At 42.6% G+C, this 21,680-nt stretch overlaps 1 protein-coding gene across 2 annotated transcripts in view; it reads right to left on the reverse strand.

Annotated features, from left to right (window-relative positions):
- Positions 1-560: 560 nt before the first annotated feature.
- The window catches only part of ZBTB8B (zinc finger and BTB domain containing 8B), a 28,095-nt gene continuing 6,975 nt past the window's right edge, over positions 561-21,680 (reverse strand). For both annotated transcript variants that reach the window (XM_087446373.1, XM_004426137.3), the window contains exons 3-4: positions 11,792-11,970; positions 561-8,973 (exon numbers count right to left, since the gene is read on the reverse strand). In XM_087446373.1, the coding sequence (XP_087302499.1) occupies positions 8,656-8,973; positions 11,792-11,970 (497 nt within the window). In that variant the 3' untranslated portion in view covers positions 561-8,655. The remainder of the gene's footprint in view (positions 8,974-11,791; positions 11,971-21,680) is intronic.

Raw genomic sequence — 21,680 nt, forward strand, 5'->3', positions numbered from 1 at the left:
TTTGGCATCAGGTGTTCAAAGCAGTGCAGTTTGAGCTTCCAGCAACTGACCAAGATTTTGGATCATACTCCTTTAGTTTCAGCCTGTAGCTCTCACATTGATGGCTCAGGCACACTACCTTGGAGCTGAGCCAAGTGACCATCTTTTCCCCTGGTCAGATCCTTCCAGCAACTTCTTCCCAAAAACTTAATACAGATCAGCTGTGCCCCTCCACTGACCCTCATACATACTAGACATGTTTAACACTTAGTGATGCTCAGGGATTGATCCATACATACCAGATTGGTTTAAATCCTAGTGATACTCACAGATTGGTCCATACATATCAGATTGGTTTAAATCCTAGTGATGCTCACAGATTGGTGGGACCTACCCCACCTCCATCATCCCTACATAAGAAATAACAGATGTGTTGTCTTGACCAAAGTTGTAGATCACTGGTGGACGAACTCTGTAAAGCGTCAGATAGTAACTACTTTGGATTTGCAGATGAAAGGTGTCTATCACAACCATTCAACTTTGCCATTGTAGTGCATATACAATATGGAAAGGAATGGGTGTGCCTGTGTTCCAATAAAACTTTATTTGCAAAAACCAGGGAGCAGGCAGGATTTGGCCCAATCTCTGTTTTAGATAGAAAAAAAAGTTACCATTACTAAATGAAGTCAGGGAGTCTTCAAACAGTTGGAAAGTGTATTTAGTTTTATCAGTTCTATATCGTTATGGGAACTCTTAAAAATCTATAGGCTATAAATGCTTTTCTCAAGAGCTGGCAGTGAGCCCAGCCAATCTTAAATAAACCCAGCCTCAACATTTTTAAAAAACATAAAATTATATCAATATATTGCTAACACTGAACCAACTTCCTGTCTTCAAAAGATAAATATTTCAAACTGTTATTTAGGAAGAAATAATTTTTAAAACAAAAATATGCACATATGTCTTACAGATTTATATTTAAAATGGAATGCCAAGACCACAGAAATGAGAAGTCAGATCTAGATTATATACATTATATCCACTAATGTATTACTTTATTCTCTTCTTTTTAGTTCTTTATATATAAAAAGTGAAAATAGCAAAACAACACACAACCTGGACAACATTGAACCATAGAAACAGATCTGGCACATAACCACTTTGACGTAAAGACCAACTCAGTTCCAAAAAGCAGAAAGTTTCCCATCCCTTAAAAAAAGTACATGTTGCTATTGTTTTAATAGTCAGGATCATTTCCAACTTCATCTTCTTTCTTTTTTTTAATAGCAGTTTTGACAAGTGCCTTTGTAAAAGGAACTAATCCACTTGGAAAGTTGGCAGCCAAAGATAAAGTCAGTTTCTATCTTTCTTCTAAGAGTTGTTGGAAAGTGACTGTAGAGCTCACAGCTTCAAATGGCTGTGCCTCTTCTGATTTTTGTGTTGTCTGCCATTACCTTTTGCTTACATCGCATCCTGCATTACCCATTCATCAAGCAGTGGTCCATCTTCTTTCACAGAATCTAAAACATCTGCCCAGAAACTGTCTCATACAAGGAAATAATTGGTCTTAACACCATGGGACAGAGAGGTGGGAAAAGGTGTTTAATGGAAGCTTCCTCTGTTTAGAGCTCTCTCTAATAGTTCTCTTTATTTTGTGTTTTTTCATTGTTGTTGTTCACCAATATCTTATTCATAAAATTCCTCATTAGAATTTCATGCAAAATAACTGCACTGAGAAAAATAGTTAACTAAACTTAAATTATGAAGGATTATTAACTCATCCATATGAGGAGATCAATCCTCAATTTCATTCATTCATTCCAAAGAAAATGTTTTAACCGTTTTGACCTTAACCATTCTAAAATTTGCAGTTATCTAATTTAGGTCAATTTTAAATTCTGGAAGGTACAGAAAGTAGTTAAATTACACTTGTTTCTGAAGACAAAATGAGCAATAAAGGAACAAAAGACTTTTTCTTGAACCTGGCTGAGGCTGTTCCTATTCTAAATTTGTCGCTAGGGTGTTTCAGTCTGACTTATGTAAATCAAACAAAAATTTAGTTTGAGACTATTTCTTGTTTACTCCCAGGTTGATTTGACCAAATTAAAAGATGATTTGCATTAATTTTAATCCCAAACTTGATAAATATTTCATTAACAACTGGGATCACTGCTTCTAGGTATTTTTAGATTGTAAAGTGGCTAATCTGTTTTACTAATAACTATTACATATTATTGCAGACCTTTAAATAAAATTAGCTTTTTGCAGTAAATTTATTAAAATCCACTCAGTCAAGAAATACCTAAAATACATTTTCACTCAATACCATAATATTATATGGTCTGCTGACTTAAAAATATGTGGGGTTTTTTTCCAAATAAGATTGTCCTTGTCAGCTTCCCTGAATCATGCCCAATTTATATCAAAATTCAGTTAGAGAGGTTAGCAAAAGTAATTTCAAGATAATGTTGTATATCTTTTCATTTTGAAAGTTTTTTACAAAGTAAATATATTAAAATCAAATACATGATACATAATAAGTGGACAATAAAGATTTCGATTTGCTGTGTGTGTGTGTGCGCGCATGTGTGTTGATGGTGGTTTCTGTTGTTTCAGATGTGTGTGGGTATTATAGGCAAAGAAATTAAATTAACTCCTCCATGCCCAACATGGGATGTCCCCCTCCCTGTCTAAGCATTACAAGATTGCAGGCCATGATCACGCAAAGCCACACGAGGCTAAAACAGCATTTTCCTCTTCTGTGGTTTTAGTCTGATGGGCACCCAAGGAAACAAATGTTATCTACGGATGGTCTTAGCTGCCTGCCCAAACATATTTGTTATCAGCATTGGCTGGGCAGGATCTGGTTTCTGATCCTAACTAGTTGTATGGGAATTAGGAACTAGTCATTTCATCTCTCTGTAAAATGGAGTTGGACTAGACTATCTCAAAAGTCCCTTCTATTTCTCAAATCCTTTGATTTTATGGTTCTGTTCCACGTCTATCTAGTTTCTGGGGTATTAACTAGTTTACATGGCCAGCCAAGACCCAAACCAGATGCAGTGGGGCTCCTCCACAGTAACAATACCTTTGTTCTGTCTTATTATACTGGATCAAGATAATGGGAAGTTATTTATTATTGTTGTTGATTTTTAAATTAGAAAACCATAGCATCTGATGTATATTTTCTAAAGTCTAGGATATTCTGAAATGTTTATAGTATTTTTACATACCTGAATAAAACAGGTAATTTAAAGACTGTTAATGTCCAAAGCCACCACGTTTGGAAAAGGTAGGAAATGTCAGAAACTGTTTAAGTTGCTTATAAATTGTATCCCGAAGCTAAAAGTTTACTGGATGGAAAGGACCACAATACCAGCAGCTTAGACTAGAAAGCCTTCTCTGAGGCTCTAACATTGAACTAGGTGCCCTACCTAACCTCTCTCAGAGCACCCTGCCCTTGCCCCTATTGTCACACCCAAAACTGTGTTTTAACAGCTTAATTGCTACTCTCCCTGATTACACACTGCAAGTTCCTTGAGGACAGGGATTGTGGTTGCCCACTGATGCATCCCTGACACATAGTAAGGGCTCCATAAATAATTGTTGGATAACTGTTGAATAAATAACCAGCTGTCTTCACTTATTGATCTGCCAGGAGTAACAGAAGCAGGTAAGAGTAGCATCACGTGACATAGCAATAAGAGGCACTGTACCAAGAGCCTAGTGCTTGGTGTTGCCAGCTGGACACAGGTTCCCATCAAAGAAATTTCCATTCAATAATGTCCCCACAGTATGTCATACTATACCAGCCTACTATGAGTAGCACCAAAGGATACATGACATTTTGTTGGGACCATTTTGACTATTTATCCAACTCTTACATATACCTCAGCAAAATTTGCAAACAGTGTATTAATTACAAGCAGCTAAGCACAAAGAATGACAACTCTTTGAGAGAGGAAAAATGAGCTGGTGTTGGCTATATTTTAATAGGAAATTCCTCTGGCTATATTTTATAGGAACTAGGTGGAGTATCTATTGTGCGAGTGCTTAGCATACTATTTGGTAAAGGATTAACAGAACCTTTTCCCCTTCTGTGAGAGAATTTGACCTTTGGTTAACTTTCTAGCTCTGTTCCCTGGCAACCTAATAAAAAGTAGTATGTCAACGATGTTGCTAGGCAACATTACATATGGTAGAAATGACCCCTAATTGGTAAAATGCATCTGGACTGGGAGAATTATAAATTCCTGATAGGAAGGCACAGCTCTGGGCTTCCCTGAGTACAGTGACTCTTGGAACAGACATGTCTCTTACGGGGATCCTGGAAACTGTGTCTATGGAGTTGCTATAAGGGACACTTGCTCCCATGGAACAAGAGGCTTTTAAGCCAGGGTAGCTTCCATATTTGCCTGAGGTGGCTCTATCTCCTTGCACCTGAGCCATGGCACATGGACAGCTGCAGAGACTCCGACAGAAGAGCAATATTTGGTTATGTTTGCTGGCAAACTGTGCTTCCCATCCTATAACCTTCTAAGTGAATCTGACGCCAAGTGTGGCAGTTTAGGAGTTTAAATGTTTCTAAACATTCAGTTGAGCCTAAGGAGACCCCTGAAGAACTCTGTTGTACTATTTGCTTGTTTTATCTGGTGGTAGTACACTCCACATGGACTATGGATAGTAGAAAGATGTGAAACTGTCTGGCATGTTTTTCTGCTTCCAAAAAATCCTGATCAGACCCTTCACTGTCTGCATGACAGATAATCCACATCCTTTGCACGTCACCAAGACATATATCTCCAACTGACGCCTTCCCTTAAAATCCCCAAGTTTGTTACTATTAAACCTTCTCCATTCAAGCACATAATTCCCACCCTATCCCCCACTGATTTTTAATATGCTACTGACAAAGGTCCAAAAATCAAATGATGAATATAAAAATTGATCCCTTAAAGCACAGTTGTCAATGAAGAACTGGCAGTAGTAAAATTATCTACGTGGAGGGTCAGAACAAATGCTAAATGTCTTCCTTAAGTTATGAAGGTTCCATATCATCTGATCACAATGGTGTGAGTTAGTGTCACCTTTTAAAACTAGGACATGTTAGAAACCAACCAAACTACTACTGCCAAACAAAAAACTTTTCATTTATCTCTACACAAGCATTATTGGAAGAAAATAATTCAAATTTTCAGCATTATAATGAAAGGTTTGAGGGATATAGTAATATTTGGTGGAAATATTGAACAAAAACCAATGAATACATTGCCGATCATAAGTAGCTGAATAAAGTGCCTCCTTTTTGGGGTTAGAAGGTAGCGTGACCACGTAAAAGCACAAGGCAAGCTACAAGAGACCACCACCAACAGGAAGTACAGTAGCAATGCTTAAAACAGAGTGCAATAGGAACGTTTCACCAGCCCCAACCCTTTGCCCCTCCCTACCCCATTACTCTAGACTTCACAGAGAATTTATTATCAATGCACAAGGGACACGCAAGAAAAACCTAGCAGTCCAAATGAAGCAGTCTGAATTCAGTTGATCAAAGGCCACTCCAGGCTTCCCCACTGCCCTCAGAATCAGCACATGTAGCCCTATGTGTAGCCTTTCTCTCTGTGAGGTTTATCACAACACCAATTAACAACAACAACAACAACAAAACCCATCACGGTATTCTGAACCTCTGGCATACTCAATTTCACATTTTTCAGACCACTAGGTCAGTAGGTTTCTTAAGGAATATTCAAAGTCTAGTGACCACCAAAGTATTTACATCAGAATGGCATCTTTCTGCCAAATGACCAGAAGTCATGATGCTCTATGTCATTTCTTAATTTATTACAGATACAGGCCTTATTTACATTCCTTCCCAACCCTTGCTATGAAAGCCTGAAAAGAAACAACTTCCCAAGGATTCCATTTTCTAATTCCATGACAAGTAAGAATCCTATTCCCACCCATGCAATATATCTAATATAAGACAGAAGTATCCCTTTGTGAACTTGGACTGAATGTGCCAGAAAGATGCCAGAATATAAACTAAATCACTAATGGTCTGTGTTGGGCCCAACTGTGAATTTACTTACGATAAAAATATCACCAACTCCATGAATTAAACCTCAAAGACACTGTGCAGATTATAAATACTGACCACCAAATGTGAACATAAATTTAAAACAAAGGACAGCTGATGATCTGATAGTCCAGACATAGAAAGCATCTCCTTTAAAAATGAGAGAATTCAGTGATCCAGTTATTACCAATGCCAACACACAAACTCCAAACAGCCAACCAGAAATGCAACAATCTGAGACACTATGGAAAAAAGAGAATCATTTAAATATTAAGCTTTGTGTTCTACTTTCTTCCCAAAGATTCTGCTGCTTTAAACTTTAATAAAATGATCAGAGCCTAGTAATGGTCCTGGGGGTATGAATCAGAGTCAGAATTCAAAGTTTCCACATCACAAACCTAATCAGATCTTGGGCAAGTTGTGAACAATTTGGCCTCAGCTCCCCACTATTTTCCAAAACCTGTGGGAGTATAATGGCCTATTAAATATTATGACGGTAAAAAGTAGCCTAAAATATAACACAAAATTAAGTTCATTCATTAAAGGTCATTTTTTAAATCCTACTTTATCTTACAGCAGGCTTTCTGAACCTTGGTACTCTTGACTTGATTTTGGACTACATAATTCTTTGTTGTAAGCGGCCATCCTATGCATTGTAGGGTATTTAGCAACATCCCTTGCTTCTACCCACTAGTGCCAGCAGCACTTTGCCCTGAGTTGTAACAACTGAGAATGTCTACAGACATTGCCAAATGTCCCCTCGGGGGCAAAATCGCCCCAGTTGAGAATCACCGTCTTACAGTGAAATCTCTAACGTAAAATTTTTTACTTTGCATCCAGTGATATGAATAGGTCATGGGGTCACAGAAGAGGATCATTGCCCTACTGGAAAAGTAGGCAGAGAAGTTGAACTGTGAGGTAGAAAAGTCATATTAAACATCAGATATGAATTTAAACAGAGGGAACAAAAACATCAAACATAACTTCCTGGCAAAGTATGTCTTTTACACATCCATTTAAGTTTCCCTTTTGCTAAGATCACGCTTTTAAAACAACAGCTAATATTTTCATTTCAGGTAAGAAAAGTGTTTCTGGTCTTCAATAATTTTCAATTTGTAACTCTTGATCTAGAACAATAATTTTCAAACTATCTGTGGCAAAAGACCAGTTTTTAAATTTCCAGTCTACTGCAGACCAATACGTAGTCCTATTGTGTGGATTGGTGTCAAACGATTCACAGATTAGCAGCTGTCTATGGGCCACAGGTTGAGGAGCACTGTTCTGGAGTTCTAACTTCTCTTGAGAAGTATGGTTTAAACACCTTCCGAACTCTTCAATGACCAACATTCACAAGCCAATTTATAATGTTTTTGATTACCTTTTTGTTCAAGAGGCAGAAAGAAAAGTGATTTTACCACCTTTTGAAACGCAACAATACTAAAATTGAAGGAAGAAAAATAGATTTCTTTTAAAATCCATTTTGGATACTTTAACGTAAGACAGAATTATGAAAGCGCCTTAAATATCCTTAATCCCTAATATTTCCTGCTCTAGCCCTTTAAAGAAGTACAGCCTCTTTTGTTAGAACAATTGTATGGCTGCAAAGTGGGTGAAAAGCAGACTGGTTTTAAAATCCTGATTCTTCTGCTAACCTTCTCTTTCCCTCCAGAGGATCTTTTAAAAGGTAAACAATTTAGAAATAGCGCTCATTTATATAGGCTGACACTCTCCCTCCAATTAAACTTCTATTCATAAATGAAGTAAAAGAATCTCAGCTGGGGCTACATTTCCAGGTTACACAGCAGTGGCTCTTGGAAATGGCTGGAAAAAGCAGGGGACCATTTTGAGTTTAGCCCAAATGACTTGTTTCATGATCACGAAACAGGTTTTCTGTGTATGTAGAATTGTCTATACTAAACCAGACAAGGAGCCACCCAGACCTGGGCTCACAGCTCGCGTCCTGGGGCTAACTTAAAATTTAATTCAACAGGGCAAGTCAGAGTGCCACAAGGAGTCTTTCAGCTCATTTCCATGCTTGTCTGCACATACATACCCCCAGCCTTTAAAATTGTAGTCTTAGATTTAGAAATTACCTTTTACAATCAGACAGCCCTGCCTGCTTTATATCAATGAAGCTTTCTCTTTAATACTTCACCAGAAAATTAAAACACGGAATTCATTAGGAAACGCCTGGCAAAGGCAAGATGGATCTGGGAACTTAATGTATCCCTGCCCACCTTTTCAGAGAAAGAGGATGATGACACAGGAATGCAGAGGATTGAGACATATGAAAAAAGCATGAAGATTTTCTTATCTTTTTCCAAACTCAAGTTTGGATGCACAGCAGGAAAAAACAGGAAGCCTCAGGGCCAGCCTTGATTCACTCAGAAAGCCCTCATAAACCAAGGGCACCACACTAACAAGTCATTAGTCCTCTGAGTCACAAAATCCAACCTCCACCATGTCGTCTAACAAAAATGCAAAATATTAACAGTGAAAAAATGTTCTCCTCAGGGTTCTGCAAAATTGGACAAACGGTGGCTTTCAACCACAGAATGAGTAAGAACAAATTCTAAAACCTCTTCCCCATCAACTGACTGCTACATAAGTGTCTCTCGATCTGATAAGTTGGGCTGAATTTGTGGTCTGTGGTCAGAATCATCTCCGGTGGGGTCGTTTTCCTCACCAGACTCCACATAGATGGGCCAGTCATTGTCTGTGTCACTCTTTTCTTGGCTTTCGGATGAAGCCTCCACCAGGCTAAGGTTGATGGGCATCAAATCGTCCTCGTCGTCATGCGTGTCTGTGATGCAGGTGCAGCTGTCGCACAGCCCGAAGCGCCGCAGCCCCTGCGACAGGTGACTTGTGAAGGTTCTTCTGCAGCCCTTGCAGATGATTGGACGGTTGGATCTGTGGACCTAAAGTCAGAAGCAGACACAGTAAATGTTACAGAAAGGGGGCTGAGCCATGGCCTTCAAGGCCGCATGTGATCTGGCCCCTGGCTGACCCTCCACCCTCATCATTTCTCCCCACTCTCCCCCTCATTCTCTTTGCCACAGTCTCAGCCTCACCAAGGTCCTTTCCACCCCAGGGCCATTGGACATGCGTGGAATGTGCCCTCCTCCCCGTCACCAACTCCTCCCCCTTACTAATGCCTTTGAAGGAAGTCTTCTCTGATGCCCCAGACCAGGTTTAGGTCCCCTAGCTATGTATTCTCACCTATACTCTCTCCTTTGTTGTATTTCTGACAATCATTGGCAAAAATCACTAGACTGTAAGCTCCAAGGGGGCAGGGACTTCCTTACTCACATTCTCTGTCCTCTGTCATATTTGTTACTATATCCCTAGTGCCTGGCATATAAAGGGCACTCAGTGAACTGATTAGGATTTTAGGCATGGCTTTTTATGTACCTTGGATTGGTTAGTTATTAGGAAGGCAGATTTGCTAGACAGTGTATTCCCCAAATGCGACAGCAGATGCTTCATCCTTGACTTTTCTGTTGATAAATGCATTCCTTATTTATGAGAACTTTGCGTATGAGGAAAGAGAGCCTGATCTCTTTTCAGCAGCCCCAGGGGTCCCCTCTGTATAAAGAACCCTCCTTCCAATGTGTGCCCTCTTCAGGAACTCCAGCCAACAGTGGATCTGTGAACCAATCAGAGCCTCTCTTTTAGAGAGCTCCAGATGCAGGATACATACAAGAGGCAGAGACAGAGAGAAACAGATGCAGAAGGGCCAACAACATGACACCCAGTTTGCTGGAGCTGCCATTACATCCTGACCAATGTCCCTGCTTTCCATGAAGTTTCCTGGGCTTCCTACACTGAACCCCCAACACTTGAGCCAACCTGAGTGTGTATCTGACCTTTGCAACCTGACAGGGCCTTTGAATACCACCTCTTTGGGCTGAAGTAGACTGCACTATGTATAACGTAGAAAGATAGAGGGAATGAGGATTCCAAGCAATGAAACATCTTACAGGCACCCAGGGACCAACTGCTGCCAAGACAGACTGAAAATATAATTTGAAATGAAAAAGACAAACAAAACTTAAGGCCTTGGGATGAGGCCATCTTCAGACAAGTGTGCTGGGGCCAGCACCAAGAGCAGAGGCAGTCAGTAACCTTGTACTTATCTCAAATCTGGATTCTTTCAAAACCATAATTCACATACCATAAAATCCACCCTTTTAAAGTGTACAATTCAGTGGTTTTTACTATATTCACAAGGTTGTGCAACCATCACCACCATCTAATTCCAGAACATTTTCATCACTTCATAAAGAACGCTATACTCATTAATAGTCATCCTTCTCCCATTCCCACATTCCCCCAGCCCCTGGTAACCACTAATCTACTCTCTATCTCCACGCCCATTTTGAACATTTCATATAAATGGAATCATACAAAATGTGGCCTTTTGTGACTGGCTGCTTTCATGTAGCATAATGCTTTCAAGGTTCATCCGTGTTGCAGCATGTATCAGAACTTTATTCTGTTTTATGGCTGAATGTAGTCCATTGTATGGATATAACACATTTTGTTTATTAATTCATCAGTTGATGGACATTTGGGTTCTTTCCACTTTTTGGCTATTATGAATAATGCTGCTATGAACATTCATGAGCAAGTTTTTGTGCAAATGTATGTTTTCAGTTCTCTTGGGTATATACCTAGATGTGGAATTGCTGGGTCCTATGGTAATTATGCTTAAATTTTTGAGGAACCGCCAAAATGTTTTCCACAGTGGCTGCATCATTTTACATTCCCACCAGCAATATATGAGGGTTCCAATTTCTCCACATCCTCACATAACGCTTTATTATTATTCATTTTTTGATTAGCAATCCTAGTGTGAAGTGGCATCTCATTGTGGCTTTGATTTCCATTTTCCTAACGACTCATGATGTTGAGCATATTTTCATGTGTTTATTGGCCATTTGTATATCTTATTTGGAAAAATGTCTACTCTTGCCCATTGTTTAATTGGCTTGTCTTTTTATTGTTGAATTGTAAGAGTTCTTTATATATTCTGGCTACTAGATCCTTAGCAGATAAATGATTTGCAAATATTTTCTCCCCTTCTGTGGGTTGTCTTTTCACATTCTTGATAGCATCCTTTGAGGTCCAAACCATTTTTATGGTGGACTTTCCAAAGACTGATTGACTTGCTCAAAGATGATCTTAAATGCAATGCCTTTCTAAATAGCCTGAATGCTTTTTAAGTAGGTGGGAATCACCCACTCACGTGGGAGACAAAATCCTCTGGGGGTAGCCAATGGCAGGGGAGGTCCCCTTGGGCTAGGGCCCTCTTTGCTGCCCACAGGTAGCACTATAAATGGCAGTATAACCCTCCCACTCCCAGGTGCTGGGATGCTGAGTGGGAAACTAAGGATACAGCTTACCTTTGGCACCACACCAGTGGGAACAGACCCACAACCCCCTGTCCAAGCCTCAATATTCTCTGACTTATGACAACCATCCCTGACTAGGATCTAAACTTTCTTGACTCTTCTAAGAAAACTAGTCTGTTACCATATAAATATTAACTTTCTCTATGTACCACCGACCCAGCTTTTGTTTAGTAATAGAAACATTATGTTTAAAATTCTCTGAAAATACTCCAGTGGACAGAGAAGTGAAAGACAGGCTGGCTTTACCCTTACATTAGACAAATAGCATGAACCACCCCCTCCCGCCACCTACCACGAGAGAATTGGCAGCCCAGACACTTACGCTCAGCGCGTGGCTCCGCAGGTGCTCCTGGCGAGTGAACCTCTTGCCACAGGTCTCACAGGGGTAGGGCCGCTCGCCTGTGTGTGAGCGGATGTGCCGTTTAAGGATGCCCTTCTGTTTGGCAGTGTAAGGGCAGAAAGGACACTTGTGGAGCTTAATGGGGACCACCAGCACATCACCTGGGGAACCAAATGGATTGATTCAGTTGTATTGTAAGCAGCAACAACACTAGCCACCCTCCGATGGATGGGATCAGGAGCTGGGGAATACCATCAGCCAGATCAAGGGGGAGGACACCCACTGTACCATCAGCTAACCACAAGAGACTGTCTGCAAATGTCAACTCTGTCTGGCTCCCAATCAGCCAGAGGGTAGAGTGGGCTTCTGATATAGAGTTGCAAGGAATGCCATAAGGCGCTGGCTTCAAAATTCTCTGTGACTCACAGTTAGAAACACAGCTTACATCACAACCTCAAAACACACAGGCCTTCACGTGGACAACTGGAAAAGCTTCCCAAAATAACACTCACTCTGATAGTGTCTATTCTATTTGATTTCATTGTAAAGCAATACTGATTGAGACCCTGTTATGGACAAAATTACTTCCCCCCAAAACTCATACGTTGAAGCTCTAACCTCTGATGTGACTGTATTAGGAGACAGAGCCTTTTAGGAGGTAATTTAGGGTAAATGAGGTAGTAAGGGGGGAGCCCTAATCTGATAGGACTGTGTCCTTATGAGAAGAGGAAGAGATATCAGAGATCTCTTTCTCTCTCTGCTCATGCACAGAGGAAAGGCCATGTGAGGACCAGCAAGAAGCAGTCACCTGCAAGCCAGGAAGAGAGCTCTCACCAGAAACCAGCCCTGCTGGCACCGTGATCTTGGACTCTGAGCCTCCAAAACTGTGCAAAAATAAATTTCTGTTGTTTAAGCCACTCAGTCTGTGGTACGCCATTATGGCAGCCTGAGCTGACTAATACAGACCTCCTGAATTGATCTCATGACCCTCAAAATCTTGAAAAATCTCTGGCCCAGGATTCATGCTTTCTTTGACAGTAGTTCCTAAGATTAGCTTCCAGGCATGTGTAGAAGAGTTTTGCGATGACGCAGAACCTGAACTGTTTGGAATTCATATTAACTCTATATATGTGAAATCACCAAATATCCAGGAATTCACTTAAATCTTTTTCCAACTCTTTTTTTTTACTGAGGAAGATTCACCCTGAGCCAATATCTGTTGCCAATCTTCCTCTTTTTTCTGCTTGAGGAAGATTAGCCCTGACCTAACATCCGTGCCAATCTTCCTCTATTTTCTATGTGGCTCACCACCACAGCATGGCTGACAAGTGGTGTAGGTCCATGCCCAGGATCCAAACCTGCGAACCTGGGCAGCCAAAGTGGAGCGTACTGAACTTAACCACCATGCCACAGGGCCAGCCCCAACTTTTTTTTTGCCCCCCATCTTGCTCATACAACCATTAAGGTGATAACACGATTATCATCCACGTGTATAGAAACTATGCTTTTCAAATTTCCTGAGTTCTCCTTATTGCAATATTCCGAGACTTGTTCCCTCTATCCATGCCCTTCAGGATTTTACAGACTTTGGTCATATCATCTATGAAGGCACTAATGATCAAGTTTTCCAGGCACAGAAACCTGGGTTCAAGTCCTGGCTCTACCACTGACCAACCGTGTGACCTTGGACATCTCATTTAACTTCTCTGTGCCTTACTTTTCTCACCTGTAAAATAGGGACGATGACCATTCCCACCACATGGGATTGTGGTCAGAAGGAAATGAAGTACACCTAAAACACAGCACCTGGCACAGAGTGAGCTCTTGTAAATGTCAGCCATTTTTGTCCCCATCATCATCTCCTTGGTGCTTCTTCACTGATTAAGCGGGCCAGGCTGTTGCGGTCTCTCTCAACAGTGGAGACCACACTTGTGGTCTCTCTCAACTCCTTTTCTCTGGGACCCTCTCAGGACACCTAAATGGGCTTTGTCTTTCCTGAGGTGCAGCCAAAAGTATGGCAAGCTGAATTCCAGGTGAGACCCAACATCATTGTATGTAAAGGTGGAGATGGTTCTCTTTGGTTTCTAGTTTCCATCCTGACAATGCCTAACATTTTGCATAATCTATTGTGACTCCAAAACCTGTTTCCTAGAATAAAAACAGCAGCTCATAGCTCATCACTGCATACATATGTTGGATTATTTATTTCTCACTGATCACACTGGTACTGAGATGCCAGTTTCCTGCTCACTCCTCTGGCATTGTGGAATTTTCCTATCATTTATCCCCACCAGCCTGGCATTGTACTATAACCTTCTTCCCGATTATCTACAAAAATATTGAATAAGGGGCCGGCCCGGTGGAGCAGGCGGTTAAGTGCGCACGTTCCACTGCGGCGGCCCGCGGTTCGCCGGTTCAGACCCCGGGCGCGCACCGATGCACCGCTTGTCAAGCCATGCTGTGGCGCGCGTCCCATATAAAGTAGAGGAAGATGGGCATGGATGTTAGCCCAGGGCCAGTCTTCCTCAGCAAAAAGAGGAGGATTGGCAGATGTTAGCTCAGGGCCAATCTTCCTCACCAAAAGAATATATATATATTGAATAAAATGGGTCCAGTCCTTAGTCCTTGGAAAAATCAACTGTTAACTATTTTTCCATCAGAAAAGTATGAATTATCGCAACACTTTCCTTCCTCTCTCACGATCTTATTCCCTACAACACAACAGTTCACTTGAATGCCTATTAGGCGCCAGGCACTATCAAGGTCCGTCTTTACCAAGACACCAGTTTCCTCCCTCAAGAAGTTAAATCTAGGTGCCGTCCCAGTGTCATAGTGGTTAAGTTTGCCGCCCTCCACTTCAGCGGCCCTGGTTTGTGGGTTTGGAGCCTGGATGTGGACCTGCACCATTCATCAGCCATGCTGTGGCAGCAACCCACATACAAAAATAGAGGGAAGATTGGCACAGATGTTAGCTCAGGGCAAATCTTCCTCACCTCCCCCCAAAAAAGAAGTTAAATCTAAGAAGAGGCAAAGACATATAAACAAATTCATACAATATAATATAACACATGCAAAGTTCAAAGTGATGAAGAAATATAGACAAGAAAGTAATCAATTCTCTCTAGGAGTTCAGAGAAGATTTCATAGAAGAGGTGATCTTTGAGCAAGGTTTTTTTTTTTAAAGATTTTATTTATTTATTTTTTCCCCCCAAAGCCCCAGTAGATAGCTGTATGTCATAGCTGCACATCCTTCCAGCTGCTGTACGTGGGACGCGGCCTCAGCACGGCTGGAGAAGCGGTGCGTCGGTGCACGCCCGGGATCCGAACCCGGGCCGCCAGCAGCGGAGCGTGCGCACCCAACCGCAAAGCCACGGGGCCGGCCCTGAGCAAGGTTTTAAAGGATGAATAGGAGTTCACCAGGAGTCCAAGATTGAGAAAGGTATCTCAGACAGAGGAACAACACGTGCTTAGGCTCAGAAGTAAATGAGAATGTGGAATATAAAGTGGAGTGGAGGGGAATGAGGCCGAGGAAGAGGCAAGAACCAGACTGTAAAGGCCACATTCATTCATTTATTCAACAAATTAATACTGAGCAGCTACAATGTGTCACACTGTATTCTAGGCCCTGGGGATACAGTAGTGAACAGAAAAGACAAAAATCCCTGCCTTCGTGATGCTGACATGTTAAGGAACTTGGACTTTATTCTGTAAGCAGTTAGGATTTCAAGCAGGGGAAGTACATGGTCAGATCTGACTTTTGAAAGATCCCTCTGGGGACAATGCAAGGGAAGGATTTAAGAGAGAGGCAAGATTAAAGGCAGGAAGTCCAGGTGGGAGGGGATGAGAGAAGACATGAACTAAAGCAGTGGCTGTGGAGGTCGAGAGGAGGGGATAAGTCTGAGGAGAAGTAAAATTAACAGGACTCCATGCCCACATGGGGGATGGGAGAGAAGGGAAAGAGAAGATTCTAAATGACATAGATTCTGGGTTAGCTGACTTGGTGGAATAAACTGAGGCAGGAAACACAGGAGGAAAAGCAAGTACAGGAGGAATGAGGAATTCAGTTTGGATTTTACGACGTCTGAGGCAGGCCCAGAGCATCCACAGGGGAATATCTGGGTTAGACAGATAAATCTGGAGCTTAGGGGAAAATACAGGTTTGAGAGTCCTCAGCAGATTGGAGTGGTTGCTTTCACTGGCTTCCCCCTGAGCACCCAGCTTCCCTTATCCCATGGCCCTGACACCCTTGGGTCAGAGGTGGGTAGGGTCCTCCTCGTGCCTTATTGTCATTTCCAGACCACTGTCCCTCTCTCCTTCCTTACAAACCTTAAGATCTTTTGAAGCTCATACCATCAGATGATACCACTGCTACCTCTCCTTGTTACAGTCGTCCAGGAGCCTAGGTCATCTCACTCCTTGGAGATTTGATCCCATTGCCTTCAAACACAAGTCCTGGCATAACTCTTTGGTATGAATGCCAAAAATGATCCTTCCAACACCCTGGCCTCTCTGTTCCTCAACCTCCTTTTTCCAAAGACCTTGTCTTCCACCCGCCCTCAGCCACCCAGTCCTAGACCAAGGGCTCTCAACTCTGCCTGCATATTAGAATCACATGGGAAACTTAAAACAAAAAAATGCTAATGTCCAATGCCCATCTCATGCATCATATTTTTTTTTTAAAGATTTTATTTATTTATTTTTTCCCCCCAAAGCCCCAGTAGATAGTTGTATGTCATAGCTGCACATCCTTCTAGTTGCTGTATGTGGGACTCGGCCGCAGGATGGACGGAGAAGCGGTGCCTCGGTGTGCGCCCGGGATCCGAACCCGGGCCACCAGCATCGGAGCGTGCACACTCGACCACCAAGCCACAGGGCCGGCCCATCATGCATCATATTTTTATTTTTTGTTTTTTTGTATGTGTGTGTGAGGAAGATTAGCCCTGAGCTAACATCTGTTGCCAATCCTCCACTTTTTGCTGAGGAAGATTGGCCCTGGGCTAACATCCATGCCCATCTTCCTCTACTTTATATGTGGGACGCCTGCCACAGCATGGCTTGATAGGCAGTGTGTAGGTCTGTGCCCGGGATCCGGGCCTGCAAACCCCAGGCCGCTGAAGCAGAGTGCACAAACTTAACCACTACACCACTGGGCCGGCCCCAAGTAAGCATCATATTTGTAAAGCACCCTTCCCTTTCTAATGTATGGTCAGAGGTGAGAATCATGGCCCCATACCTAGATATTGCCAATAACTGTATTCACTCCATAACTCACATTTCAAGCACCCACTTCCCAATCAACATCTCTTATCTTTCCGGCTCACCCCAAGTGTCCTTTCTTTGCTGGGAACTTGAAGCCATGGACTATACCGCCATTTTACTGCGTATACCCCTCCTTCCCCAGTTTAGTGCCTATAGTCCATCAATGAAATCACTCCTTTGCATACACTCTCTACTGCTTTTGTCCTCTCTCTCCCTCTATCTGTATTGGTTAAACCTAAAGTCTGGTTAAATACAACTCTCTGCCTATTCCATACCTGAAAGAAGGCAAGTTAACATCACTGGAGAAAAATACGCAACTGTGTGTTCTGGTCTCACTTTAAATCCATCCAACCATCACCATCTGACCACTAATATCAAAAGAGCCCTTGGTTCTGCCCATGCATCCCAACTACCTCCCTGGTTCATTCAGTCTCCCACTCTTCTCAATGACTATTTTTCACCTTCCTTCTGCTCAAACCTCCAACCCCTCCTACCCTTTCCTCACTTTCAGCTGCTGTCTTGCTTCTCATTTCATTGAGAAGGAGAAACAACCGAAAGAGAACGTCTACATGCTCCCAGCCATCCCTCAACCTCCCATGTGAACAAATGATCTGCTTTCACAATTACAATGAATGAATTGTCCTTCCTCCCATCCAAGGCGAGATCGTCCCCTCCACTTGTACATGGGATCCCATCTCCCCTTTGCTCTATCAAGTGTCCCTCTCTCTTCCACCATCAATTATCCTCCTCTCTCCTGGATCATTCCCATCAGTAAATAAACACGGTTTTAGATCCTCCACCTTAATAAAAACCTTGACCTCGTATCCCCCTTCAGCCACTGATGCAATTCTTTGCTCCCATCACAGCAAAATTCCTTGAAAGAAGCATTTATACCCACTATCTTCACATCTATTTCTGCAGCTCTCTTTTAAGCCTACTCTGCCCCACCACTTCACTGACACTGCTCTTAAGCTCACCAATGACCTCTTCGTTATTAAACCCAGTGATCAGTTCTCAATCTGCCTATATGCAGTATTGGACATTGTTGATTTCTCCTTTTACTTGAAACACTTTTTCCTCTTGGCACCCATCACTCCTTCTTGATTCTCCTTCTACCTCACTGGCTGCCCCTTCTCAGTCTCCTTTGCTGGCTTCTCTCTATTTTCCTGACCTCTAAATGTTGGAGTTCCAGGGCCCAGTCCTTAGATCTCTTATCTTCTCCTTCTAGATCTATAAGTTTATGGAATATATAGGTTTTTAATTCCGTGGACCCATTAATGACTCCCAAATTTATATCTCAGCTCTGACTTCTCCCCAGATCTGTAAACTAATAGATGCAATTGCTTACTGAACATCTCCACTTAGATATCCAATAGGCATCACAAACATAACATGTTTGAATCAATTGCTCAAGCTAAAAACCTAGGGTCATCCTTAACTCCCCTCTTTCTTACACCACTCATACAAGCCATGAGCAAATCTGGTCAGCTCTACCTTTGAGAGTCAGTATAGTCCTAATCCAACCACTTCTCACCTCTCTACTGCTGCCACACTGATTCAAGGAGCAGGGTCTCACCTGGGTTATTGCAGTAACCTCCTAAGTGATTCTTCCTGCAAGGGTGGAAACAAGAGGACCACTGAGGAGGTTACTGCACACAGTACCCAAGGGATCCTTGTAATATATGTGATTTCAAGTCACTCTCTGCCAAGACCCTCTAGTGGCTTCCCTTCTCAGACTGGTATCAAAGGCCTTCTCATGGCCTTCAAGGACCTCACCCAAATTTCTGACTTCATCCCCTAACACTCTGCCTTGCTCACTCCAATCCAGCCACCCCAGCGTCCTTGCTGTTCCTTTGGTTCACTCGCCAAGTGTGATCCTGCACCTGGGCCTTTGTGCCTTGCTCTTCTGCCTGGAATGTTCTTCTCCATTATATCTGCATAGTTTGCTTTCTCACTCCCTTGAGGTTTCTGCTCAAAGGCAACTTGTTAGGAAGGCCTTCCTGGTCAACACTAAATAAAATGGCATCCCCTTCACTCTCTATCAACCTTTCCCTGCTTTAGTTCGTCTTCATACCGTATATTTATTTATTTGTCTATTGTTTCTCTCCCTACACTGGAATGTCAGCTCCATGAAACAAGGATAGTCTTTTATTCACTGGGATTAACAGTGTCTGGTATATAGTAAGTGTTCAATAGATATCTGTTAAATGAATGAATGAAAGAACAGGAATGATAAGATGTTGAAGCAGCAAGCCAATGATGGAATGCTGGACACACTGACACTAAATAACCCCATGATGAGGCTGAAAAGGAATGGGCACAGGTAACAGCAGTTGGTACTTGTGATGTCAGAAGCCAGGGGAAGAAAGAATTTCAAGAAGGAGAGAAAGGTCAGAGTCAACAACCGAGAGAAGTCAAGTAAGATAACACCTGAAAATCACTCGCTGGATCAGCTCTGGAAATGTATAGCTGACCTCATGACAGCGGTTTCAGTGCTGTGTAGGGGGTGGAAGCCAGACTGCAGTGGGCTGAGAAAAGAGTGGGAAGTAAAACAGCGGAGGTAGCCAATGTAGATGAACTTTCCAGGAAGCAATGCGAGGTGCTGGACGTGGAGTTGGGAGGTCTAGGGGAGGAATACAGGAGGACCTTGTGATTTGACAGCATCTGTTAATGTCAGGGATGAGCAACACGGGTACAGAACTATTACAGCAGCTTCTAGATGGTTTTCCTGCCCTGGTGTCCCATCTCCACACCATCTTGTGCTGAGGCCAAATTAACCTCCCTGAAGCACAGATCCTGTCCACTCCCAAGCTCAGAAACTACCCAAAATACCCCCTGTGTCTACAGATAAAACCTTACCACTTAGCATTTAAGATTTTCCATGATCTGACTCCTATCAATTTCTCTTTCAATGTCTCTTCTTACCCTCAGATGCCACTTTCATAAAGCCTCCCTCATCTCCCAGGACGAAGCCAGATCTCCTGCTTTTGGGCTACTATGAAACTCACACCTCCGTCTGTCTTCCAGCCCTAGTACCTGTCCACCGTGTGATACCAATTACACACATCATATCTCCTCTAAGACACCATCAGTTCTTCAAGGGCTGGATTCATGTCTGACTTATCTTTGTATCTTCACAAGGAAGATGCCCAATATTTCAGCAAATAATTGAATGACCAAACAAATTAGTCCTACTCTGTGCCTTGGCACTTGGAATAAATGTACCCTAGAGCCGTGTGAATGGAATCAAAACCTGGCAGACAACAGGCGTGGCCAGGGGCCAAGGTGGCTGCCTCGCCATAGCACCCTATAGTTAGAACCTGACTGCACAGACTGATAGACTGGACTTGAATGAAAATCGCATAGAGCTGAATTACTATTTCTTTTTTTTTTTTTTTTTTGTGAGGAGATCAGCCCTGTGCTAACATCTGCCAATCCTCCTCTTTTTTTGCCGAGGAAGACAGCCCTGGGCTAACATCCGTGCCCATCCTCCTCCACTTTATATGGGTCGCCGCCACAGCATGGCTCGCCAAAGCAGTGCGTCGGTGCGCGCCCGGGATCCGAACCAGCGAACCCCGGGCCGCCGCAGCGGAGCGCGCGCACCCAACGGCTTGCGCCACCGGGCCGGCCTCTGAATTACTATTTCTTGATACTTGTGCTCACAGACAGAGGGGCTGAAAGATATCATTGCACTGAAATCCTCTGTCCACGTGTGTTGCCTTCATACTTTGTTTAATGAATGAAACTAAGCCCAGGTTTCCAGTTTAGCTGTGCTACTTACCAGCTCTGCATTCCTAGGAAATTCACTAAACCCCTAAATGTGAAAGCACGGTCACAGTCTGTGAAGTGCTATTATATACATGGAAATGAGATTTCAATAAGTTCCCACAGTGTCTTCACTGAAACAGCCACTACCTTCTAAATGCTGGCTAAGCCAGTGTCTCTGAGGACCAGAAACAGCATTTTCAAATTTTTCAAGTCTAGATTTAATCAGACACACAGAACCTTCTTGCTTTACAAAAAATGAAATTAAAAAGTCTTAAGACAGCCATTTAGTAATGAATAAAGGCAGCTGATCTCCCCTTATTTAACAGACTTTCACTACTAATATTGAAGGATGAATTAGAAATGTGATTTATTTATTTCTTGGCTTGAGGTTCTGGAAGCTATGGTACATTCAACAGTAAGGTGGGAGCCAAGTTTATTTCTGTCTCCTACAAGACACTTTGCAACACAATTACCTCACCTGTTAAGAGTTAACCATGTTAAGGCCAGCCTCCTGGCTTAGGGGTTAAGTGTGCGCGCTCCGCCGCTGGCGGCCCGGGTTCGGATCCCGGGCGCGCACCGACACACCGCTTCTCCGGCCATGCTGAGGCCGCGTCCCACATACAGCAACTAGAAGGATGTGCAGCTATGACATACAACTATCTACTGGGGCTTTGGGGGGAAAATAAATAAATAAAATCTTTAAAAAAAAAAAAAAAAGAGTTAACCATGTGAACTCATCTCTCAGAATTGTTCAGGGAGGGGCCGGCCCAGTGGCCTAGTGGTTAAGTTCGCTCATACTGCTTCAGCAGCCGGGGGTTCACCGGTTTGGATCCTGGGTGCGGAC

The sequence above is a fragment of the Ceratotherium simum genome, chromosome 22 (genome assembly GCF_057802395.1).
Source record: "Ceratotherium simum simum isolate JZ-2026a chromosome 22, ASM5780239v1, whole genome shotgun sequence".
In the NCBI taxonomy this organism is placed as follows: Eukaryota; Metazoa; Chordata; class Mammalia; order Perissodactyla; family Rhinocerotidae; genus Ceratotherium; species Ceratotherium simum.